The sequence below is a fragment of the Osmerus mordax genome, chromosome 15, assembly GCF_038355195.1.
Source record: "Osmerus mordax isolate fOsmMor3 chromosome 15, fOsmMor3.pri, whole genome shotgun sequence".
Classification (NCBI taxonomy): Eukaryota; Metazoa; Chordata; class Actinopteri; order Osmeriformes; family Osmeridae; genus Osmerus; species Osmerus mordax.
In genome coordinates this window covers 14,430,571-14,452,306 of record NC_090064.1, presented here as the reverse complement: position 1 = coordinate 14,452,306, position 21,736 = coordinate 14,430,571, and the positions used below count along the sequence as shown (strand labels likewise).

Here is a 21,736-nt window from a genome sequence, read left to right as displayed (position 1 = left end):
TGCCTCAGATAAATGGCTGGCTAGCTGGCTGGCTGGCTGATTGAGTTACTGAATGCTTGGCTGGTTGGCTGACTGTCTATCTGACTGAGAGACTATATGCCAAGCTGGCTGGCTGACTTTCTGACTGCCCGGCTGGTAGTCTGGCTGCCTGGTTAGGGAGGTGTGTGACGGCACGGTGACTCAGGGAATCTGCTGGGTGCAGTGAAGGGAGAGACAGCCCTGGAAAATGGTGCACTCAGTGGCACAATGCTGGTCTTGTGACTGACTGCTGGAACGCAGACAAGCCCCTCGTCTACTGTGGCTGTGTGGACACACACACACACACACATGCCTGTAGACACACCCGCACACACACACACATTTTACCTGTTCTTTTTCATGATGTGTTCAAAAGGCCTCAGAAAATCCTTCTGGAATCTGAAGTTGGCGAGCTCCCCCTTCTCCAGGAACTTCATGGACAGCTGCCGGAGAGAATCCACGGCAAAGATAGCCACATCCTCGTTAGGATTACAGCCGACCTGGACACCCACACACACACACACACGCACACACACACACACACACACAGGTTTAGCTCTTATCTCAAAACGTCTTCCCTTTCCACAGTACATCTCCGTAGACTCTGTAAACCATTTCCCCAATTACTTTCAAATCCATTCAATAATGTGTACAATTGCTATTAAATGAGTAGGAAACTCCCTTCCCAGGGACCCTGCGCCCACCTTGTTGAAGTGGTCTCCGATGACCTCCCAGATCCTGGACCACTGCAGGCGGATGCGGCCCATGTTGTAGTAGGAGATCTCCACGATCTTCTGCAGGCTGAACATGCGTGGGTGGGTAGGGGAGGCCAGCTCGTCCATGGACACGGCACACAGCCAGCGCACAAAGTCCACTGGGGGGGGGGGGGGGGGGGGGGGGAGGACAGAAGGGAGTCACTGATTGGTCAGAGTAGGCAGATTCTGGAGATGCACTACAGTAAGACTTCAAGATCATTTGCATATACAGCAGTATATACTGTAAAACTACTGTTCTCCAAATACTCCAAACTGGTACACTCACCGATAGCATTACCATCCAGTCTTGTGGAACCTGTGAATATCCTGCATTAAACAGAAGAGAAGGTGAGTCACCACAGCTTCCTTTGAGGGCAGTGAGGTGTCCACGACACAGGAAGTGCTAGGGATGTGTACCTGTCCACAGCCACGACAACACTCTGGGAACTGGTTTCCCCTATGGACTCCTGGATGCTGGCTATCTGTTTACGATCCACTGTCCCTCCTACTGCGGACACAGAGGTCAAGAGTCAGGGGTCATGGGGGCAGGGTCCAAACCCCCACATAAACTCCAGAAAAACGACCCACCGTAACAGCACAGAACACCCCCACAACAACAGCAGGCATCAAGCAAACAACCAAACAAGCAGACTCTCTACAAGTGAATTACGGATATAAAATATGAACAAAGTATCCCATATTCAAACAGATTTCTATCAAGCCAGCGCTACATCTCTGTAGCGCTGAGCGGTTGGGCGGGGGGTACCGACCAAGGCCCAGGTACTCGTCATTGTTGTGCTCCTTGGTGCTGGTGATGAAGCCCTCCTTCCCCCTGACGGTCCCTGAGATGTAGCGAGCCTTCACCCCAGTCCCAATCAGCTGGGCCAGCTCCAGCTGACTGATGCACTTCATGATCTGCTCTCACACACACACACACACACACACACACACTGCTGCTCACAGCTGACACGCCAGAGAGCACATGGACATTACAGACAGAGTAGAGAGGGAACAGGCGAGGGATGGAGGGGGGGGGGGGGTGGAGAGCGGGAGGGAAATGGATTGAGAGCGGAAAGAAGAGATAGAGGAGGTGATAGCGAGGGAGGGAGCTAGAGAGGAAGTGAGATCGAGACAGAGATAGGGAGACTGTGACAGAGTAAGAGCGATTGAGATACTTAAGATACAGACAGAGCGAGAGAGAGTCAAAGAGGAGGGAGACGAGAGAGAGTTATGAAGAGTCAGAAAGAGAGAGCTGGTCCACGGGAGGCGTGGCCGGCGCGGCTGACCTCGTGCCAGGAGGTGCCCAGGTAGTTGCCGTCCGTGTGGGCCACGGTGATCAGGGTCTTGATGGTGTCGATGTTCTTCTGCTTCATCTCCGTGATGCCCGAGCTGGCGGTGAGCAGGGTGAACCTGGCCAGGGCCTGGACGTACGCATCTCGCTCCAGCTGCCAGGGAGAGAGAGAGAGACAGAGAGAGAGAGTGTGAGGGAGAGGGAGAGAGAGAGAGAGAGAGAGAGAGAGAGAGAGAGAGAGAGAGAGAGAGAGAGAGAGAGAGAGAGAAAAGAGGGTGCGAGAATCAGAGTGAGAAACCGAGAGAATCTTAATGATTTGCATTCATGTTTACATTTACATTTAGTCATTTAGCAGACGCTCTTATCCAGAGCGACTTACAGCAAGTACAGGGACATTCCCCCCGAGGCAAGTAGGGTGAACTTGCCCAAGGACACAACGTCATTTTTGCACAGCCGGGAACCGAACTGGCAACCTTCTGATTACTAGCCTGATTCCCTAACCGTTCAGCCACCTGACTCCCCTACATTGTTGTACACTGTTTACATTTCGTTTCATCACAACACACACACACACCCTACTACTGTGTGAAACCCTTTAGTACTTGTGACGTCTGCAGTCCTACGGGGTGCAGAGGGCGTGCGGGGCTACCTGGATGGTGAAGATGCAGGCGATCCTGATGGCGAAGCGGATGCCCTCCAGACACAGGAAGGCCACCTCGGGGTCGTCACAGTCCTGCAGGCCCACGCTGAAGGCTGCCAGGAAGGGTGTCCACGCCAGCTGTGATGTGACCACATGACACAGGCTTCATACACGCTGGAGCATTCCAACTAGCTTTCTAAATAGGTCTGAAAATGCTGTGTATGTTTACTGTGTGTTACCTTGAACATGAGTCTGAAGTGCTCCAGGTGTGTGTTTACTGTGTGTTACCTTGAACATGAGTCTGAAGTGCTCCAGGTGTGTGTGTGTGTGTTAACTTGAACATGAGTCTGAAGTGCTCCAGGTGTGTGTGTGAGAGTGTGTGTGTGAGAGTGTGTGTGTGAGTGAGAGTGTGTGTGTGAGAGTGTGTTACCTTGAACATGAGTCTGAAGTGCTCCAGGTGTGTGTGTGTGTGTTACCTTGAACATGAGTCTGAAGTGCTCTAGGTGTGTGTGTGAGAGTGTGTGTGTGAGAGTGTGTGTGTGAGTGAGAGTGTGTGTGTGAGAGTGTGTTACCTTGAACATGAGTCTGAAGTGCTCCAGGTGTGTGTGTGTGTGTTACCTTGAACATGAGTCTGAAGTGCTCTAGGTGTGTGTGTGAGAGTGTGTGTGTGAGAGTGTGTGTGTGAGTGACAGTGTGCGTGTGAGAGTGTGTTACCTTGAACACGGGTCTGATGTGCTCCAGGCGTGTGTGTGAGAGTGTGTGTGTGAGAGTGTGTGTGTGAGTGAGAGTGTTTGTGAGTGAGAGTGTGTGTGAGAGTGTTTGTGTGTGTTACCTTGAACATGGGTCTGACGTGCTCCAGGTGTGTGGCGGAGGTGAAGGGGGCCTGGACGTGGCTCACCGCCTCCATCAGAGCCTTGGCTGTCTTGGCCATCTGCTCCATCTCCACGTTGTAGAGCAGCCGCCTCTGCTTCTCACTGGCCACACCTGTCAACACCAGATTAGATTAGATTCAACTTTATTGTCATTACACAAGTACAGGTACAAGGCAACGAAATGTAGTTTAGGTCTAACCAGAAGTGCAATAGCAGTAAGTGCAGCACAACCTTCACACAACCTTCACACAACCACACCTGACAACGCCAGCACAACCTTCACACAACCTTCACACAATCACACCTGACAACACCAGCACAACCTTCACACAACCTTCACACAACCACACCTGACAACGCCAGCACAACCTTCACACAACCTTCACACAATCACACCTGACAACACCAGCACAACCTTCACACAACCTTCACACAACCACACCTGACAACGCCAGCACAACCTTCACACAAGCACACCTAACCCTGGGACAAGAGATCCTCTATCTCTAATTTCTTCTGCAACCATATCTGAGACGTTATCTTTAATACAGCACGTGACATGATATGTCTTCTGAGTACAACTTTTCTTATTCAACAAAGATCCCAAACTTTCATACTTAACGACCCGCTAAGCAATCTAATCCAAATCCAAATCTTTTTAAGTCTTTGAGTCTGATGTAAATTCAATAGCCTGCACACAGACACCAGATGAAGACTGCTGGATTACATCTGGAGCAGGTAACTTGCCACAGATCTATTGCTTCTACAAATGGCCCTTTAATTCTGTCGACTGTGTGCAGAATTATCATTTGACACGCTCAATTTCAGACTGTAATGACATTCTTATCGTGTCTGATGGAAGGGTGGGGGGAGGGGTGGGGGGATTGGTGGGGGGGGGGGGGGGGTAGACTCACTCTGCTTGTTGGATTTGAGGGTGAGTTCCTTCGTCTCCTTCATGGCGATCTTCTTGCCGGCGATCTCGTCGTAGATGGCCGACAGGTACTCCTCCGGCAGGTCTTTGCTGTCGTTGATCCCTCTGTTCATCTTGATGTACTGCTCTTTAGTCATCTTGTTCTTCACCTTTGGAAAGGGAGGGAGGACGGAGGCATGGGTCAGTCAAAAACGGAATGACTGACACGACTTAGGTCTAGTCCTTAGTTTTAGAGGTGATTTGGGCGTTTGGTTTCCTGTGCCCCAGACTGCGGGGGTACTGTACCTGTGCCCCAGACTGCGGGGGTACTGTACCTGTGCCCCAGACTGCGGGGGTACTGTACCTGCGGACTGTGAAGGTCTGTTGTCAGCATGATGATGGAGTAGGCAAGGACGTAGGCAGTGTCTGCACTCGCAAACAGGGTTTGTCTGAGGGACGAGCGAGAGAGAAAGAGAGAAAGAGGAGGAGAGGGAGGGGGGGGGGTAGAGACAGAAAAGTCCGTAAACACAAATGAAGAGACTCAGATCCAGATGTTGTTCACATTACAGCAAACACTTATTCCATGCTTGTCCTTATGTCTACCTTCAGGTTCCATCATTTGCATAGAGAACAGATGCGTCTCAGCCGTCTCACACTCACCCCTGGTTGCACTCCAGGTATCTGGCGGCAAACTTCTCCATGAGCCTGTCGATCTTCTGGGCCTCCCCGGGCAGACGGAAGCCCTCCAGGAAGATCCGCAGAGCCGACACAAAGTCCTTCCCCTGGAAGTCCATCTGATCCACGTAGGCATACATCACCTCCTTGTTGAACCTGTCGTTGTCCCCTAGGAACTCCCCTACCTGAGTCTGGGAGAGGGAGTGAGGACAACAGAAGACGACAAGGAGAAAAAGATGGAGAAAGAAAAAGGAGAGAGAAATTAAGGAATATGAACGGGAAAAGCAAGCGCTGGTCTGACTTTAGTCCTCTCATCCACTCCAAGTGCTACTCGATGACGGACAATTAGCCCACGTTGTCTTGATGCGCCTCTCTCCTTTCAGAGAGGCGGCGATGGGGAAACCATTAATGTCTGTGGTGTACAGCAAAGCGGAGTGCTGATGTGTTAAATCCATGCTGATCCCCCTGCTCGGTGCAGTCAGAGGGCTGAAGCAGCTGTTGAAGGGCCCTTGTTGCACTGCACACACGTTAGTAAACGCTCATTAACGCACTTCATCACTGCATACGGAGGTGCCCTCGGGGCTGGCCAATCAGCCGAGAGCACTCGAGTCGTTAGGATAAACATTTCTGCCGTGTAAAGGAGTCCAAATTGCCTGGGAGTGGGAGGATGGGCGGGAGGAATGGAGACATGGGAGGGAGGAAGGGATTAGAGGAAGGGAAGGGATGGGATGAATGGAGGGGAAGAGGGAGGCAGGGTTGTAATGGCTCAGTCCTGGGCCGTGTCTATGGGATGTGTCTGAGCCCTTCAGCTGTGTGCAGGGCAGAGGCAGGAGCTGCAGACTTAGTGTGTGTTTTTACTTATTTACAGCCCTGCTCATCCTCATCCAGAGAGAGAGAGAGAGAGAGAGAGAGAGAGAGAGAGAGAGAGAGAGAGAGAGAGAGAGAGAGAGAGAGAGAGAGAGAGAGAGAGATAGTGTATGTGAGACGGTATGAGTATGTGTGAGTGTGTGTATACAACCAGAGCTGCTCTTTACCGAGTCAAGCCTCTCCTCCTGATGCAGGAACTGAGCAAGGTCCTCCGGGGTAGTTCCCAGCATGCCTTGCTCTTGCAGATACTGGATGCCCCTCTTTGGTTTCTTGTTGAACCTGCGGGTTAACCAGAGTTAAGGGGTTAAGAGCTACGATACAAACAAATTCGATGAATGGTCGCAGGCCATTATTCGTGGATAAACCACCTCAACTAGAATTGGAGAGCGAGCGTTTATGAGCAGGTTGCGTGTGTGTGTGTTTACTCACAGGTCGATGCCCTGCTCGATGATCTCCTTCTGCTGCTTGAGGACCTCGAACTGCTCTGGGTTGTCCGTGCCAGACATCTGCGTGCTGTAGCTGCCGATGCCGGACGAGGAGGTGGAGTCCAGAGAGTTGATGCTGTCGTAGCGGTTGATGCTCTCCGGAGCCTTGGTCTCCATCGTCTCCTGCTCCGAGGGCTTCTCCTGACCTGCGGGGGCGGAGGAAGAGGAGGAGGAGGGGGGGGGGGGGGGAGGAAGAAGAGGAGGAAGAGAGAATATCGGGAGGAAAATGAGAGAAACTTCTGGTATTTCCCCAGAGAAAGAGCCAGAACTTTTCCATTGAAACCACTTTTTCCATTTCCGAAATCTTTTCTAATAATGTTTTACTCTCTCGCTTGGTTGTAGCCCAGGCGTGGAAGATCTTAATCTAGTCTGTGGTGAGATGGAGCTGTAATAGTGGAGGAGGAACCTACTGTACTCCACCGACAGAGACAGGGTGACCTTAAGGCTTTTGTATAGGTGTTACATTGCTTGTTGTCTGCTACAGTGAGCCCATCGACACACGCACTCACAGGCACACACAAGCTGTGTTAAGAGGTTGAAAGGTCATTAAAAAGGTCAGTTATGTAATAAAGCTGCTGGCAGGATGTGAGTAGGAGAAGCCAGGCAGGGGTGAGAGTGCAGGGAGTAGCGGGCAGGGTCGAGGCAGGGTGAGGGAGCTACTGTTTTCACCGGCCTGGAACGGGTCGGCTAGGGCAGGACAGGGCAGGACAGGGCAGGGCAGGGCAGGACAGCCTGGACTCTAACAGACATTGTGCTCTAGCTGGGTGATCTTATTACCCCCCATCGGAAACTCTGTGAAACATTCAGGGCAGCATCACGGTAATGTGAGCTGGCAGAACGCTTCCATGCCCCGTGTCCACCGAGGAGAGAGGGGGAGGGAGGGGGAGGAGCAGGGAGAAGGAGAACTCATGGTGTCACAAAGTACTAATCTTTATGAGAGGAAATTACATTCTCTCTCATGATCTATTATGTAGACTATTCTCACAACATATAACCAACTTAAAATGACTGCACGGATTACAACAACTGTATAAATAATACATCAAAGCCACAGTCTGCTTTTGTAGATCTGACGAGACTAGAGTTTATGGTTTCTTAAGGTTGCTAATGCTAATAGAGGACAGGCAGCTAGGGATTCTAATGCACACAGGACTTCTTAATGTGGCTCACAGCCACATTAAGCACCCCTCTGAACTAAGCCCCCAAAATGACTGCTACAGTTTCTACACGAACCGGTCTACCAAACACCAGACAACTTTCTACTATTACCTGCTCTCCCTTTGAAGTCATCCCAGAAAAATAAAGCACAAAATGTTTGATAAGCCACTGAAGCGAGAGGGGAGCAAAGAGAGCCCTACTCTACTCTAATGATTTGAGGCATCATTTCAAACACATTTACATTTTGTAAAATTACATACACATAGGTAAATACAAAGAGAAGAACACCATTAGACCTTTCACTGTTGAATGAACAAATTATGAGATGAGAAAAAATTCATAACAAATCTGGTTGTAATGCTTTGGCAGGGGGAAGTGTTGATTCTGGTGGCTGTCTGGGACTTAGCATCCTAGCCTTCTGGAGAGACAGAAGTTAGCCTCAGGCTAGCCCCAGGATTGTTTCAGCGCATACATCTCAAACCCTCAGAAAATCCCAGTTCCCCATGGTAAAATAGTCCCCCCTTCCCATCAGCTCACTGCAGTCCGCAGGCGCCATGGCGGGTCACACCAAGGCCGTAATCATAATACATATTGGGGGTGACACACATCCCTCCCAATATTCAAATCTGGTCAAAATGTCCCCCCAATGTATTGATATAAAAATAAAAATGTGCTACGCTACGACAGGCAACCACGCACGCTGTCCGAAATTATCATTAAAAATGTAATTCGTCCCCCCCAATGTTGACTCCATGGCTACAGTACGGCCTTGGGTCACACTGACTAGAGCTCTGTCGTTCACGGCCGTGTGCTCCATCAATGACCAGCACCGGATCTGTGCTGTATTAGCCTACTCCAGTCGAATTAGCCTGTCTGCGTTAGCCTCTGGGCTGCTGACTGATAGCCTGTTCTCTCAGGGTCTGTGCTAGAAAACGCTGATGAATGCCAGCTCTGTGTCCCCGGACTTTGGCCTCTATGATTGAATGCTAACCTTCGATCTCCCAAACCTGTGCTGTCGGTGCTGAAGGATGCTACCCTCCCATCTAACCCCAGTTAACTCCATTGATGAAGTGAAGCCACAGGCTGATAGCCCTGGGAGGGTTCGGCTAACTCTCTGAACACAATTCTCCCATTCAGATCATTGTCATCTTTCTACCGCCAAAGTCAGTGCACAGTAAAGTTAACACACACTATATGATTCATTTAATTCGCGCATGTTTAACAACACCACGGGAGCCAAACTCTTCGCTTTAATGGCAACATTTATTGGAGCGACCAAAGAAGACGAAGTGTCGATCAGTATAAGATGGTAGATATAACAATTATTCTGTTTGTGTCAGGCTACGGCCGACGATGGTACTCCCTTCCACTAGTGGTGCCATTGGCTTTTGCAACCCGGAAGAACGTGTATTATTGTCGTGACGTCATGGTGAAAAGGTCAATAAATTGAAAGCGCGCCACCCAGTCTTTCCTTTCGACGTGCATTCCTTGAGCACCAGCAGCTTTCGTTTCCGCCAGCTAAAGACAAAGAAAGATGTCCGACGAAGGAAAACTTTTCGTCGGTGGCCTGAGCTTCGACACAACCGAAGACTCTTTGGCGGCGGCTTTCTCCAAGTATGGAAACATAGATAAAGTTGATGTGATCAGAGACAAAGAGACAGGAAGGTCTCGTGGATTCGGCTTCGTCAAGTACGACAACGCCGATGACGCAAAGGAGGCGTTGGAAGACATGAACGGAAAAACCGTGGATGGCAGGACGATCCGCGTGGATGAAGCAGGAAAGGGTGGCGGCCGTTCAGGAGGAGGTGGAGGCGGCGGTGGCTACAGAGGAGGATCCCGCGGCGGTGGTGGATATGGCGGCGGCGGAGGATATGGCGGCGGTGGCGGATATGGCGGTGGTGGAGATCGGGGATACAGCGGCAGGAGCTATGATGGAGGCGATCGGGGCTATGGCGGCGGCGGTGGAGATCGAGGCTATGGCGGCGGTGGTGGAGGCTACAGGAGTGGTGGTGGTGGCGGGTATTCCTCCGGCGGCGGTGGCTACAGGGACAATAATTAGGGGCCATGTGGCTATGGCGACCGGTCGGGGGGCTCCTACAGAGGCGGCTATGCTAGCTATGCTAGCTATGTTTCACACGAGTATAAATCCTCCCTGTTTCAAGATCATCCCCTTGGCTGGCTGTATTTAAAAACAGATGCGCTCCTCAAATGTCCATGTTGTGTTATTGACCTGATTTTTTTTCTTCTGTAGCCCTATTCTGTGTTCCTGTAACTCGAGCACCTTTTGAAGTTAGTTTCGGCCATTCCTTTACAAACCATGTTTAAAAGTTAAAAACAGAAAGATCTAGTTCGATTTGTGGTGAGACAATATGCTCATTCAGCCTTTCGTTTTGGTTACATGATAAAAGCAATGTCTTGTTGGTCCCGTCAAATGCTAGCTTCGGTGAAAAGTAACCCATTCCTACTCGCAGGCGCTGTTTCGACGTTCCTTCGCCCTTTTTTCACCTAGTACCGACATCTCCCCTGGCCTGTTCCCTTACCTGGGGGCGTCCATTGGGACCTGTTTACCATTTCAGTTCCTCTTTTTAATTTTTCATGACCAAATCCGTGACCTACCTCCTGCCACGTTTTAAACCAGAGCAAAAGATTCCACTTAAAGCTGGCGGGCGGGCATGTACTTTTGGGATTTTATAGATGTATTATACATTCCTTAAGTGTTGCTAGGCAGCAAAGCCTCCTCAGACTCTAATAAAAAGTTATTTACGTAACTGAGGGTCCTGTATTGTGTGTTTCCCACAAAGTGAATTCCTTTCAGTCTGGTGACCCCACACGCCTCAAGAGGTTGGCTTCTAAATGGAAGTAATATTCACCATGCTACAGCTAGCCTAAGGTATCTCTTTGTTCCTTTTGGTTCTCACTTGTGTTTTTTGCTCTGCTCAACTTACATTTTAAATGTGCTGTTATGATGGACTGAACTGTAGAAAAGATCAACTACAAATGTTACTACTCTGCCCAATATGATAATTCCACATGGGAACGATTTTGTACTTTCTGTTCTTTGTATCATCAACATTGAAGATGTATTTTTTTTGTCAATTCTGGCTTCATGGTGCCTGTTAAAGCGATTTTGTTAAATAAAAAATAAACAAAAAAACTGACTTCTTATTGCCTCAAAAAAAAAAAAAAAAGGGCCAGGTCTAGAACTTGGAGACATAATAACCAGAACAGGTTGAACTAGCTACCATCAATAGCAAATTGGTTATTGCTGTCTTAACTCACACTCAGATTGAATCGGATAAAAAACTATTTTTTATACTTTTCAACAAAACATTGTTAAACCGTATAGAACTTTTAAAATATATATACAATCTTTTGAACCTCTTTTCCAAAATATTTCTTCAACCTATAAACTTTTTCTACACTTTTTTTCCAAAATGTTTTTGAAACAAAAAATTATATATATATAAAGCCCACAGGTTGGGGATTTCTGCTGTAGATTATGATCATATATATGCTCACATACACTGCAGGACTACAATGTTGGGCCACCAACAGAATGCTAATGGGTCTGCCTACAGACTAGTGTTGGGTCAGTCTCTCACCAAGGCTGGTCTGGGAGTTGGGGTTGACGTACTGGTCCTTACTCCATTCCACCATACACTTGAGGATCGACACCAGACACTCCAAGCCTTTCTTTCTGAGGGTTAACTCCTGCAGGGCACAGGCACAAGTCAGTAAGGAATTTAAGAAGCCAAAACAATACGTGAGTTCATTTAGCCAGTCAGCCAGCCTCACCTGAAGGGGTGTTGTGCCCAGCTCGTGGCCTGCCCGACCCTGGGCTATCTTAGAGAGGTCATTAACCAGCCTCTCAAAGATATTAGCAGCATTTAAGTCACAATCATAGTTCACATAAATATCCACCACACTCTGAGCATCTGAGGAATAAAGGAGAGATAAAAAAATGTTGAAAAAGCACAGACCAATCCACATTTATTTCAGGTTATAACGAGACAACTCTACAAACCTGCACATATTCTAGTCAGGGTCTGTATGACCATCCATTTGTGGTCGTAGGAGCTTGTGGAAGTTTCTAGAATGTACAGAAAAATCTCCTTGAAGAACACCTGTAGAGGAAAGCAGAACGGGATCAACCACAACGGTCAATAAATCTTCATAAATACAGCTACCCAGTTTGTCTGAGTCTTGAACACTCGCTAACACATACTCTCAACTGACCAGTCGTTTCAGACAGCTCCAGACATTAGTCTCCACTAAAAACAAATGTGATTTTATTTACAGGTGCAAAGAGAGGAGATCAAGTCATCAACTTCAGTCTGGAGAAATGTTATAGGCTGAGCTCACAGTGGAAGTGGACTATAAATCAGTACCACCAGCAGGAAACAGGTAATATGGAAACTCATTCGCACTGAGGCAGAACTACTACTACAGCCACTCTGTCATAAACTACATCTCCCATAAATCACCAGTGTCAGCTGCCAACCGTATTGAGAGATTTGTGTCAATATCAAAACGTATTATATGGAAACGGCAGTACGAGCGTTCTGATTGGCTAATGGGTAGTCATGCAAAACATACGAGGGCTTTACGACATTGAGGAGGGTAAGTGAATAGGCCTGGAATATTGGAATGGGGAAGGGAATAGGCCTGGAATATGGGAATGGGGAAGGGAATAGGCCTGGAATATGGGAATGGGGAAGGGAATAGGCCTGGAATATGGGAATAGGGAAGGGAATAGGTCTGGAATGGGGAAGGGAATAGGCCTGGAATATGGGAATAGGGAAGGGAATAGGTCTGGAATGGGGAAGGGAATAGGCCTGGAATATGGGAATAGGGAAGGGAATAGGCCTGGAATATGGGAATAGGGAAGGGAATAGGTCTGGAATGGGGAAGGGAATAGGCCTGGAATATGGGAATGGGGAAGGGAGTAGGCCTGGAATATGGGAATGGGGAAGGGAATAGGCCTGGAATATGGGAATGGGGAAGGGAATATGCCTGGAATATGGGAACGACACAGGCGGTCAGGAACTAAACACTGTTGGATGGAGAGTGATTGTGAGTTTCAATAATAAAGGACTAAGGTAGAATACTGGGGTCTATGACCCGAAAATAACCGCGTAACTACCTCAATCTGCATCTTGAGATGGGTTTTGAAGTGGGAGAGCAGAGTGAGGAAGATAGAGAGGGAGAGCTCGAAGACCTCAGGCACGGAGGAGACCCCATTCTTGGACAGCGCCACACACAGGTACTGCTTGATGGCGTTGATGAACATCTCGTTGGTCTTGAAGATGGGCCCGGCGTTCTGCAGGATAGACAGGAGAAGCTGCAGGGACAGCACCTTGGAACGCAGCTCGTGGGACCTGGGAGGGGAGAAGAGAGGGAGGGGGGGAGGGGAGAAGAGAGGGAGGAGGGGGAGGGGAGGACAGGTATATATTGAGCTTTAAAATCCAGTCTAGCAGAATTTCAGGAGGAAGGAAGTCAAAGTTGAAGATCTAAAGCAGGGTTAGTCCTGCTGGATGGTCAATAAGAATGTAGGCATGATAGCACGTAGAAAGAGAAGACAATATCTAGAAAATATTGAGAGAGACTGATAGATAATGAGAGACTGGTAGATAATGGGTATGTGTGTGTGTGTGTTGAGATGAACATGGAGTTCCATTGTAAAAAGCTGTGCTACTGTATGATACCATCTTACTGGACTAATAAGATATTGAAACCACTTCCTTATTGACCACAAGATGGAAGATGATAATCCGATTGTAACCACAGCAACACAATCAATATTCACCCATACAACAACATCCTAGAGCTTAATGCATTTGTCTGAATGTTTGAGTTTTGTTTTCCCCAAAAACAACCTTTGCTGAGACATGCTCCAATTTTAAAGGTGCTCTGACTCTCCTGCAAAGTCAGATGAGGATTGATGTGACACACCAAACTACACCCCTGCATCTCTGACTCACAGAAAAATAGTTCCTCCCGGCATGGGGTAAACACTTCATAATTTAAGCTGCAGCAATATTGGGAAGCACAAACAAAATGTACACCTCGGTACAGAACATTTCAGCTTCTCCCTCAGTTACGCTGAAGATTGCATTGTTACATTTTGAAAGTAAAAAACATACCTATTTCAGATGTGCACTGCATTTATCCCTATCATTTACATTTACATTTAGTCATTTAGCAGACGCTCTTATCCAGAGCGACTTACAGTAAGTACAGGGACATTCCCCCGAGGCAAGTAGGGTGAAGTGCCTTGCCCAAGGACACAACGTTAGTTTGCATGACCGGGAATCGAACTGGCAACCTTCGGATTACTAGCCCGATTCCCTCACCGCTCAGCCACCTGACTCCCTCCCTATTTCAGATGTGCACTGCATTTATCCCTATCAGGGATATGATAGACACACTTCCAGTTCAATCTTTTTTTTTTATTCAACACATATCGCAAATTAAATAAAGCAAAATATTTTATTTCTTTATGTTAACACATCCTCGATCCTTTCTATTCAAGTGTCTGGGGCTATACAGCAAGCGTTTAACCAGATAACACAGCTCTGTGTGTGGCTGTTTGTGTGTGGCTGTGTGTGTGGCTGTGTGGCTGTGTGGCTGTGTGTGTTTGCAGCAGCTATCAGCCACAGCAGTCTTGGTGTTAATCTCGGAGAGTGAAAAGGCCTCTGTCTGACAATGACATAGCACATCACTGATCACTGCTACTGTGACAAAGCCTTCCTCCCTGTCGCCCCTGACAACACACAGACAGGCACACAAACATACACACAGACAAACTGGGAACATAGGATTCGTAGGGTAATAGTATGATGTCAACCTAAAGACAATCAGAACTGAGTTACATTCAGAAACCAAATTTATAAAATATGAAGGAAAAAAGACCACATTCAGCCAATCAGATCTCTCTCTGCACTGCATTGAGTTGGAAAAAACATGGAAACCCCAAATACAATCTCCTTCCTATTGGGTCAAGGCAAAATTAGATTACATCTGGCCTCTCTGACACTGCTGTGAGGCAGAGGAAACAGGCTAAGGAAGGACTGCCTTATCTCAAAAAACACCCCTGTCATAAGGGTCTTGTAAAGAACATCCTGTACACTCTTCTACAGCAGCCAGGTCTCTTACTTGGGGTCTGGTGGTCCATCAGACAGGGGCTTCATGGAGAGCTTGCAGAGGGAGCGGAACACCAGGAAGGCGTCCTTCTGGAGGATGTGGGAGAACTTGGCTCCTGGGGCTGGGCCTGTGTTTGCCCCCGACTCCTGCGGTAAACACACAAGAGATGGATTACTTTTAATAAGGCAGGGAATATCAGGTGAATTGGATGTGTTTTTCTCTCTCGTCTGCGACACTTCACCTTGGCTGTGTGAGATGCAACACTTGCAGTTCCCCACCTCCCAGGTTTTACCTCCATGTTTCAATTCAATTCACTTGATTGAAGTGTGTCAACATAAAGTAATTTCATTAAATTGAAACATCAAGGTTGAACCCGTCTACTCATAGAAGGACTTTGTGCTTCTTATATTATATTACTTTAATACAAGCTGGGTATAGCTCAGTGGTAGAGTGAATGACTACAGATCAAGAGGTCAGAGGTCCAAATCCCCTTTGTATATTGCTGGTGATGAAAGCTGCTGCTAAATGTCCCAAAGGAGAGAAAAGATATTTGAGACAAACAAAAACTTGAACAGCGCTCAGACCTTGCCGGAAATATATCAGAGTTGTTACATAAACGTGTTAAAGACTTCAGGCAGACCTGAGAGTGTTTATTTACCTAGGTTATCGAGAAGTCGGAGCAAATTTACAAATTAGCCGTTTCATCAATAAAATACGCACATTTTCAGCAACTACACTGCCCATTTCTCGTCACATTTTAATTCAGATGCTGATTTACATGTACTGTTTAGCTGAAATATGAATTGTGAAAACTTACAGCAATGGCGGTCAAAGGATTCTGTTCGTCCTGTTTATCCCGGCAACCCCGCCCCTGACGCAAGCGATTCTTAATACTGACCAATCACAGCCAAGGGGGTCTCCGTAGCTCTCTATCCGCTCACGACGGATAGTTAGAAAATTCAGGAGGTGCACGTCGAGCTCTCCGGGGCTCTCCGAGGGCTGACGGAGAGCTCGTAGAGGGCGTTCCTCGGAGAAGAGGGCGTTCCCATGTGTCCGTTTTTCAAAAAACGCAGAAGCATATATAAGCCTTAATAGTCACGAATCAATGAAAGCCAGTACAGAGGCTGAATAACCAAGGTGTTCCATCCCCAGAGTTCCAAGGTGGTTTCTGTGACCGAATATCTGTTTGTTTGTGGTTTGTGTGGGGGGTTCTTTCCCCCGGGCTTACAACACCCGCAGGTTAACCTTTTGTATATAAACACTAGGTAAGACCTGGGCCGACCAACCCTTGTACTTTGGGTAGAGCGCCAGAACGGTGCTAGTTAGGGAACCACTGTGATAAGGTCGGGATAGCAATTGTTATTTTACTTTCTTTGCTTTGGTTGTGCCCAGAGCCCTTTTTTTTTCCCTGGACGTTTTTTACGTTTAATAAATTGTTGAACGGCAGTGTTGGCCTCCGCCTCCCTTGCTTTGCACCACGACTCCACGTCTCTCTCATACGCTCCCAGGGATCTTGTGCGTAGTGGGGTGTTGCGTGCTCTCCTTCGGGAGGCATGCGTAACACAAGGCCTCACAGGTCTTGCCCTTTTCATCATGACCGACTGAAAACATTGCTTTATTTGTCTCAACAGCCTCAAGCAGTATTAATATGCGTATGTCTAGAGGACAGCAAAGCTACATCTTGGGGTGAATAAGGGTAAAAAATGTATTCACTTTGTTCTAAAACTGTCTATGGGCCATTTGCTGAAAGACGCTTTATTTACACTTTCATATTGTCAATTCTATTTCCAAACCATATTTGGCCTCTGGCAGCTGCACAAAAACAGGAAAACAAACTACAGCGGCGCCAATCCATTATGTAGAAAAAACTGCACAGACTGTTGCCATGGTAATGGCCAGGTGGGCCCCTCACCTGAGTGTCATTGGAGGAGACCGACAGCCTGTCGTCGGGCAGAGACGGGGGGAAACTGGCGGAAATGGGCGTGCCGGGGATGCCGTTGGCGTGGACGTTCTCGCTGTCGCTGCCCAGGCCGGCCTCGTCCTCCAGGGAGTTCGGCGTGGTCTCCGTGACGACCTCTGCGCCTTCGCCCTCTCCTCGCTCGCCCTCTCCTCGCTCGCCCTCTCCTCGCTCGCCCTCGCCAGCGGGCTCCTTGGCATCGGAACACAGGCTCCCTGGGTCCAGGCAGTTCCCTTTGGGGTAGTTAATCATGTCTGGGTAAAAACATGACTCTTTCACCAAAATGCAGTAGTAAGAAAAACTAAACCAATGCACTCAAAGGCTTTGGGTCTTTAGGAATATATTAATATTCATAATATATATGAATGCAATATTGCATTAAACGCACCACACAAAACACAGACCCGAGAGGGCAAAATGGCCGCCACACTCCCTGTGTGGGAGATGTAAGGTGGAGCTCACCTCCTGCCACAGTGTGCAGCACCTCTTGGAGGATGCTCTGCACGATCTCCTGGGCCTTCTCCTCGTAGTTAGGTGTCTCATCCGCCTCATCGCCAGCCTTCGCATGCTGCTGGGTCACGTCTGCGGGCCAAACACTTTCAATCAACATGGACCACCGACCAACTTAGGCAATATTGATACAAAAGGCAAACACGAAAAGCTTGTGTTTTCAAAAGCAATATAGTCTGCAGACAAACTATTTCACAAAATAATTTGCGCTCTCCTCTACATGCTCTGCACTTTATATTCATTACTTTACTTTCTCTCAAGGTTGATGAAATCGTGTAAGAATTTGTGCACTGCTAGATTTATTGTAAAGAAAATATAATCATTATGCTGTCCTTAAGACCAAACAAAAACTCAAAATGTCACGGCAGAATCTCTATTACATTAGACCTTCCTCACAGCTGTAGAGAAACACAGAAATAATCAAAGACCATGTGTCATCAAACACATCCTCAACAGCATAAGCTGCTTTCTGTGCCACTGAGTCAGTGTATGTGAGTGTGTGTGTGTGTGTGTGTGGGAGCGAGGGCACAAGCTGAGGCGTGCTGCAGACTCACTCTGTGCTGCCGCTGTGGCCTGGTCTGCCTCCGTCTCCTCGTCCTCCGCCCTGCAGGGCTCCGAGCCGTTCTCCGGATCAGGGCTCTCGTAGACGGGGCCCTGCTTCTCCTGGGGCTCCAGGTCCCCCGGGCCAGCGGCTCCTCCCAGTGGAGTCGGGGTGGAGGGGGCAGGGGTGGAGGGTGTGGAGGGGGCAGGGGTGGAGGGTGTGGAGGGGGCCGGGGTGGAGGGGGCAGGGCTGGTGATGGTGGTGGGGGTGGTAGGGGTGGTGGGTCCATTGGGCTCCCGGGCCGGGCCCTTGGCTGGGGGATGGATGTGGCCCTGCAGCCCTGGAGAGTCTGGTTCCTGCTGCTGGATGAGCGGGGAATGCTGTCTGTGCCTGTCCCTCTCCAACTGCTTAGCCTCTTGAAGCTGGTGGGGGGAGGGGAGTTTAAACACAAGGATACAAGCAGACACACACCACAAACACATACACATTGACACACACGCAAACAGGCAAAAATAAATACACGCACACAACAATGTGTTGAAAATGTGCACAAACTCGTTATACTAATTACAAGCTTGGACTAACTCTAACAATCCCCTACAAAGAATCAGAGCCACGTTCTGCTGCAGTATGCCAGAACAGGAGCAGAAAGGCAGACTGGACCCACAGTGTTCCAGGGACAGAGAGCCCATCACTGAGGTTCCCCTGGGCTGAGGGCTGTGTGTGTGTGTGTGCTTATGACTGATTGAGGACTCATACTGCAGTATCGGACATGCTTCACTGAAACACTGACGAGTCACACTGTGGAATCACAGCATGCTTGCTTATGTAAACTGGTCTATTTCAGGGCACTGAGGGCTGAAAGAGTATTTTTGGTCTAAACGGTCTCATACCACACGTACTCCTAGGTGATAGTTTAGGCAGAGTTACAACACCACTTGAATATGTAGAACATGAAGAACTGACCTAAAGCGTTCCTCGACTCTAACTCAACAGCCATTTCAAGCAGGTGTAATCTTTTGATAGGCTAACCACAATGTTCTTGATGTGATTTAGAACGGTTCGTCTTGCAAAATGTCGACCATGGTACATATTGTAGACCAATCTGAGAGAAGATACATCCATTCCAAGCACTGAAGATTCAGATGTTTTTGTTGAGCCAAGCCACGTCAGATCAGCCCGCTGACAGGATCAGTCCATGTGCAGGCGCATCACAGAAACATCCACCAAACTAGGGGAAACTTGAAATGATGAAGAGTGGTCGAAATGAAAATATGGAGTGGAGATACAACAACTGTGATATTCTTAGAACGGCACACTTCCTCCCACTTACAATGGACTTTTATACATTACCCCGAACGTATGTAAGCCTAACGTATACCCTAACGGGTTTATATTTTACATTGATTTCTTATCATCGTTCAATACAATTGCTCCATCTAATTTAACAAGTAACTACAATCACGTTACAATTTAATGCTGGGGGAAAAATCTAACAGCACAGGTTTCTATTTTTAAAGGGTAAATTACACAGACACCATCCAATTATCATGATGGTAACTGCTCTAGACGAACACAGCCTGACCCAGAGACAGACTGGCCTGGCGCGTAAACGCTCTAAGCTCATTATTGAAATGCCAGCTCAGATGCAGCTGGGTGTATTAGCAGAGAGAGAGAGAGAGAGAGAGAGAGAGAGAGAGAGAGAGAGAGAGAGAGCGCTCTGGAGAGGAGCACAGATCCACACCACTGCACAACGGCTGTTCCCTTAACGACAAGCTAACACCGTGCATCTACACATGCTGTTAGTGAGTCAGATTGTCTATCTTAGTCTCTATCTCTCTCTCTCCCCCCCTCTCTCTTTCAGTCCTTCCCTCTTCAACTCTCTCAGACTTTCCACCAACTACCGAGTGTATCTGCTGGATGACAGAAAAATCAAATCTGAGGTTGCGTGTTCCAAGGATGCAGATACAGACTGGTGAGTGAATGCAAACTAATATGGAAATCTATGCTGGGGAGCAAAAGATGACTGGGCAGGCAACTTAAACGTAAGCCACAACAAGCACAGTGTGACCAGCAAGGTGGAGCCCACAAGCTGGAACAGGGGAGAAGATTGAGAGAGGTCAAGATAATGAACCGGATGGATGGATGGAGCCAAATGCACACACACAGAGAGAAGAGTTCAGAATGGAGGTCAGGCAAATCAAGGCAGCTCTGTACTCTTTACCTGGCGGTCACGCTTTCTGGAGGCCAGAGACCAAGACAGCTTGTGATTTGTAAGCTATGTGTCCAAACGGAGGGAGGGAAGGAAGGAGGGAGCGAGGTGAGGGAGGGGGAAGAAGTGTCAATCGAAAAGAAAAAGATGACATTAGAGCAAGCTTCTTTTTTTTGTAGGCAACACCTTACTTGGATCTCTGGTACTCTGGTATTACAACATCCATTAACACGATGTAAGATATCTGAACCTGACCCACCATCTTAGCATAGCTTAATGAAGCTAACTGCTCATACATCATAGCTTAACCCTAGATAGTCAAAAAAACATGTATGCCAGTTTGAAACACAGTGTCGGAGAATCTTAACCCTTGTGCTGCCTTCGGGTCACATGACCCAAAGGTTCATAACGATGTGTGAACGTATGTGTGTGCGTATGTGTGTGTGTGTGCGTGTCGTGTGTGTGTGTGACATACTGCCTGGTTCTCCATGCGGGCGAATATAACGTTGAGCATCTGTGTTAGTGTGGCCTTGGCTGTGGTCTGGTTGATGAGGTTCCGGCTGGCCAGATAGATGTTGTAGCAGGTTCTAACTGCCTGGAGAACGGTACCCTCATGGATCTCTATGTGCTGGGAGGTGACCGCTGTCAACAGGGCCTGGTGTGAGGGGGGAGAGGGGGGGGGGGGTAGAGATGAGGAGAAGAGAGAGAGAGAAAGGGAGACAGAGAGAGAGAGGATGAGAGGGAGAGAGAGAAAGGGAGACAGAGAGAGGGAGAGAGGATGAGAGGGAGAGAGAGAAAGGGAGACAGAGAGAGGGAGAGAGGATGAGAGGGAGAGAGAGAAAGGGAGACAGAGAGAGAGAGAGAGGATGAGAGAGAGAGAGAGAAAGGGAGACAGAGAGAGGGAGAGAGGATGAGAGGGAGAGAGAGAAAGAGAGAGAGTGGGAAGGAAATTGAGCGAGAAAGACAGAGAGGGAGACAGAGATCGGGCGAGAGGGATAGAGAGAAAGGGAGGGAGAGAAGAAAATGAGGGATCAAACACATAAGCACTGATTTGTATCAGTTAGCAGAGAGCTCCCAAGAGGGTTTGTGTACTGAATATCTCAGTCTAACCCAGCCTCTCTTCTCTCTGACAGAAATTCAAAGCACACATACAAACCAGGCCAGTTACTGTGATACTGCGTGTGGCGCTGCCAGAGCCTCACGGTGACAATATGGTGGTGTGACACAGTTTACAGGTCATCGCAGTTCAGAGGACAACTTCCTCTCTGGACCGACCACAGCCCTGCACACTTCCCTCTTCTCTGAACTGTAACTAGTGCAGGTGAGGATGACCGGGGCTGTACCTTGATGATCTGGAGCTGGACTCCCTCGTCTGTCTGTGGACCCTGGAAGCAGCCGCATATGGTCTCGATGATCCTGTCAATCAGCTTCTTACCTGGGGCAGTGCTGTCTGGGGCACTGCCTGTCAGGTGGCCGTACGCAATCAGCTTCTGCTCACACACACACACACACACACACACACACATATAGACAGAGTTCACAACATGCTAAATTGCTTTTGAAATGCAAACACCTGAAACTATTTCAAGCGGTTTTAGTTACTGTGTCATGTGTGATCTTAAGGGTATGTCTTATGCATTTGTTCTAGGACATTCTTTCTAACATCATGTCTGTGGTAAACTCTCATGACACCAGGGTACCA

The 21,736-nt window shown here is 48.3% G+C and overlaps 2 protein-coding genes across 5 annotated transcripts in view; one reads left to right on the top strand and one right to left on the bottom strand.

The window, feature by feature from the left end:
* The window catches only part of arfgef1 (ADP-ribosylation factor guanine nucleotide-exchange factor 1 (brefeldin A-inhibited)), a 46,339-nt gene that overhangs the window by 8,922 nt on the left and 15,681 nt on the right, over positions 1-21,736 (bottom strand). Inside the window, exons 4-27 of one of the 4 annotated variants that reach the window (XM_067251852.1) lie at positions 21,378-21,524; positions 20,510-20,689; positions 20,047-20,100; positions 17,836-18,244; positions 17,234-17,353; positions 16,727-17,025; positions 14,827-14,960; positions 12,815-13,049; positions 11,696-11,795; positions 11,467-11,606; positions 11,274-11,382; positions 6,458-6,659; positions 6,196-6,307; positions 5,147-5,352; positions 4,851-4,935; positions 4,491-4,656; positions 3,537-3,688; positions 2,714-2,842; positions 2,060-2,218; positions 1,544-1,688; positions 1,191-1,281; positions 1,060-1,100; positions 723-892; positions 367-518 (exon numbers count right to left, since the gene is read on the bottom strand). In XM_067251852.1, the coding sequence (XP_067107953.1) occupies positions 367-518; positions 723-892; positions 1,060-1,100; positions 1,191-1,281; positions 1,544-1,688; positions 2,060-2,218; positions 2,714-2,842; positions 3,537-3,688; positions 4,491-4,656; positions 4,851-4,935; positions 5,147-5,352; positions 6,196-6,307; positions 6,458-6,659; positions 11,274-11,382; positions 11,467-11,606; positions 11,696-11,795; positions 12,815-13,049; positions 14,827-14,960; positions 16,727-17,025; positions 17,234-17,353; positions 17,836-18,244; positions 20,047-20,100; positions 20,510-20,689; positions 21,378-21,524 (3,737 nt within the window). The remainder of the gene's footprint in view (positions 1-366; positions 519-722; positions 893-1,059; positions 1,101-1,190; positions 1,282-1,543; positions 1,689-2,059; positions 2,219-2,713; positions 2,843-3,536; positions 3,689-4,490; positions 4,657-4,850; positions 4,936-5,146; positions 5,353-6,195; positions 6,308-6,457; positions 6,660-11,273; positions 11,383-11,466; positions 11,607-11,695; positions 11,796-12,814; positions 13,050-14,826; positions 14,961-16,726; positions 17,026-17,233; positions 17,354-17,835; positions 18,245-20,046; positions 20,101-20,509; positions 20,690-21,377; positions 21,525-21,736) is intronic. The other 3 variants (XM_067251853.1, XM_067251854.1, XM_067251855.1) reach the window with 3 other exon arrangements.
* Positions 9,138-10,439, top strand: LOC136957912 (uncharacterized). Its single transcript, XM_067252129.1, has one exon. It carries the CDS (start codon positions 9,206-9,208, stop codon positions 9,728-9,730), a length of 525 nt encoding a protein of 174 aa, XP_067108230.1. The 5' UTR covers positions 9,138-9,205; the 3' UTR covers positions 9,731-10,439.

What these genes read in the sequence shown, in the direction of transcription:
- LOC136957912 (XM_067252129.1), top strand. Translation starts at nt 9,206, where the DNA reads ATGTCCGACGAAGGAAAACTTTTCGTCGGTGGCCTGAGCTTCGACACA.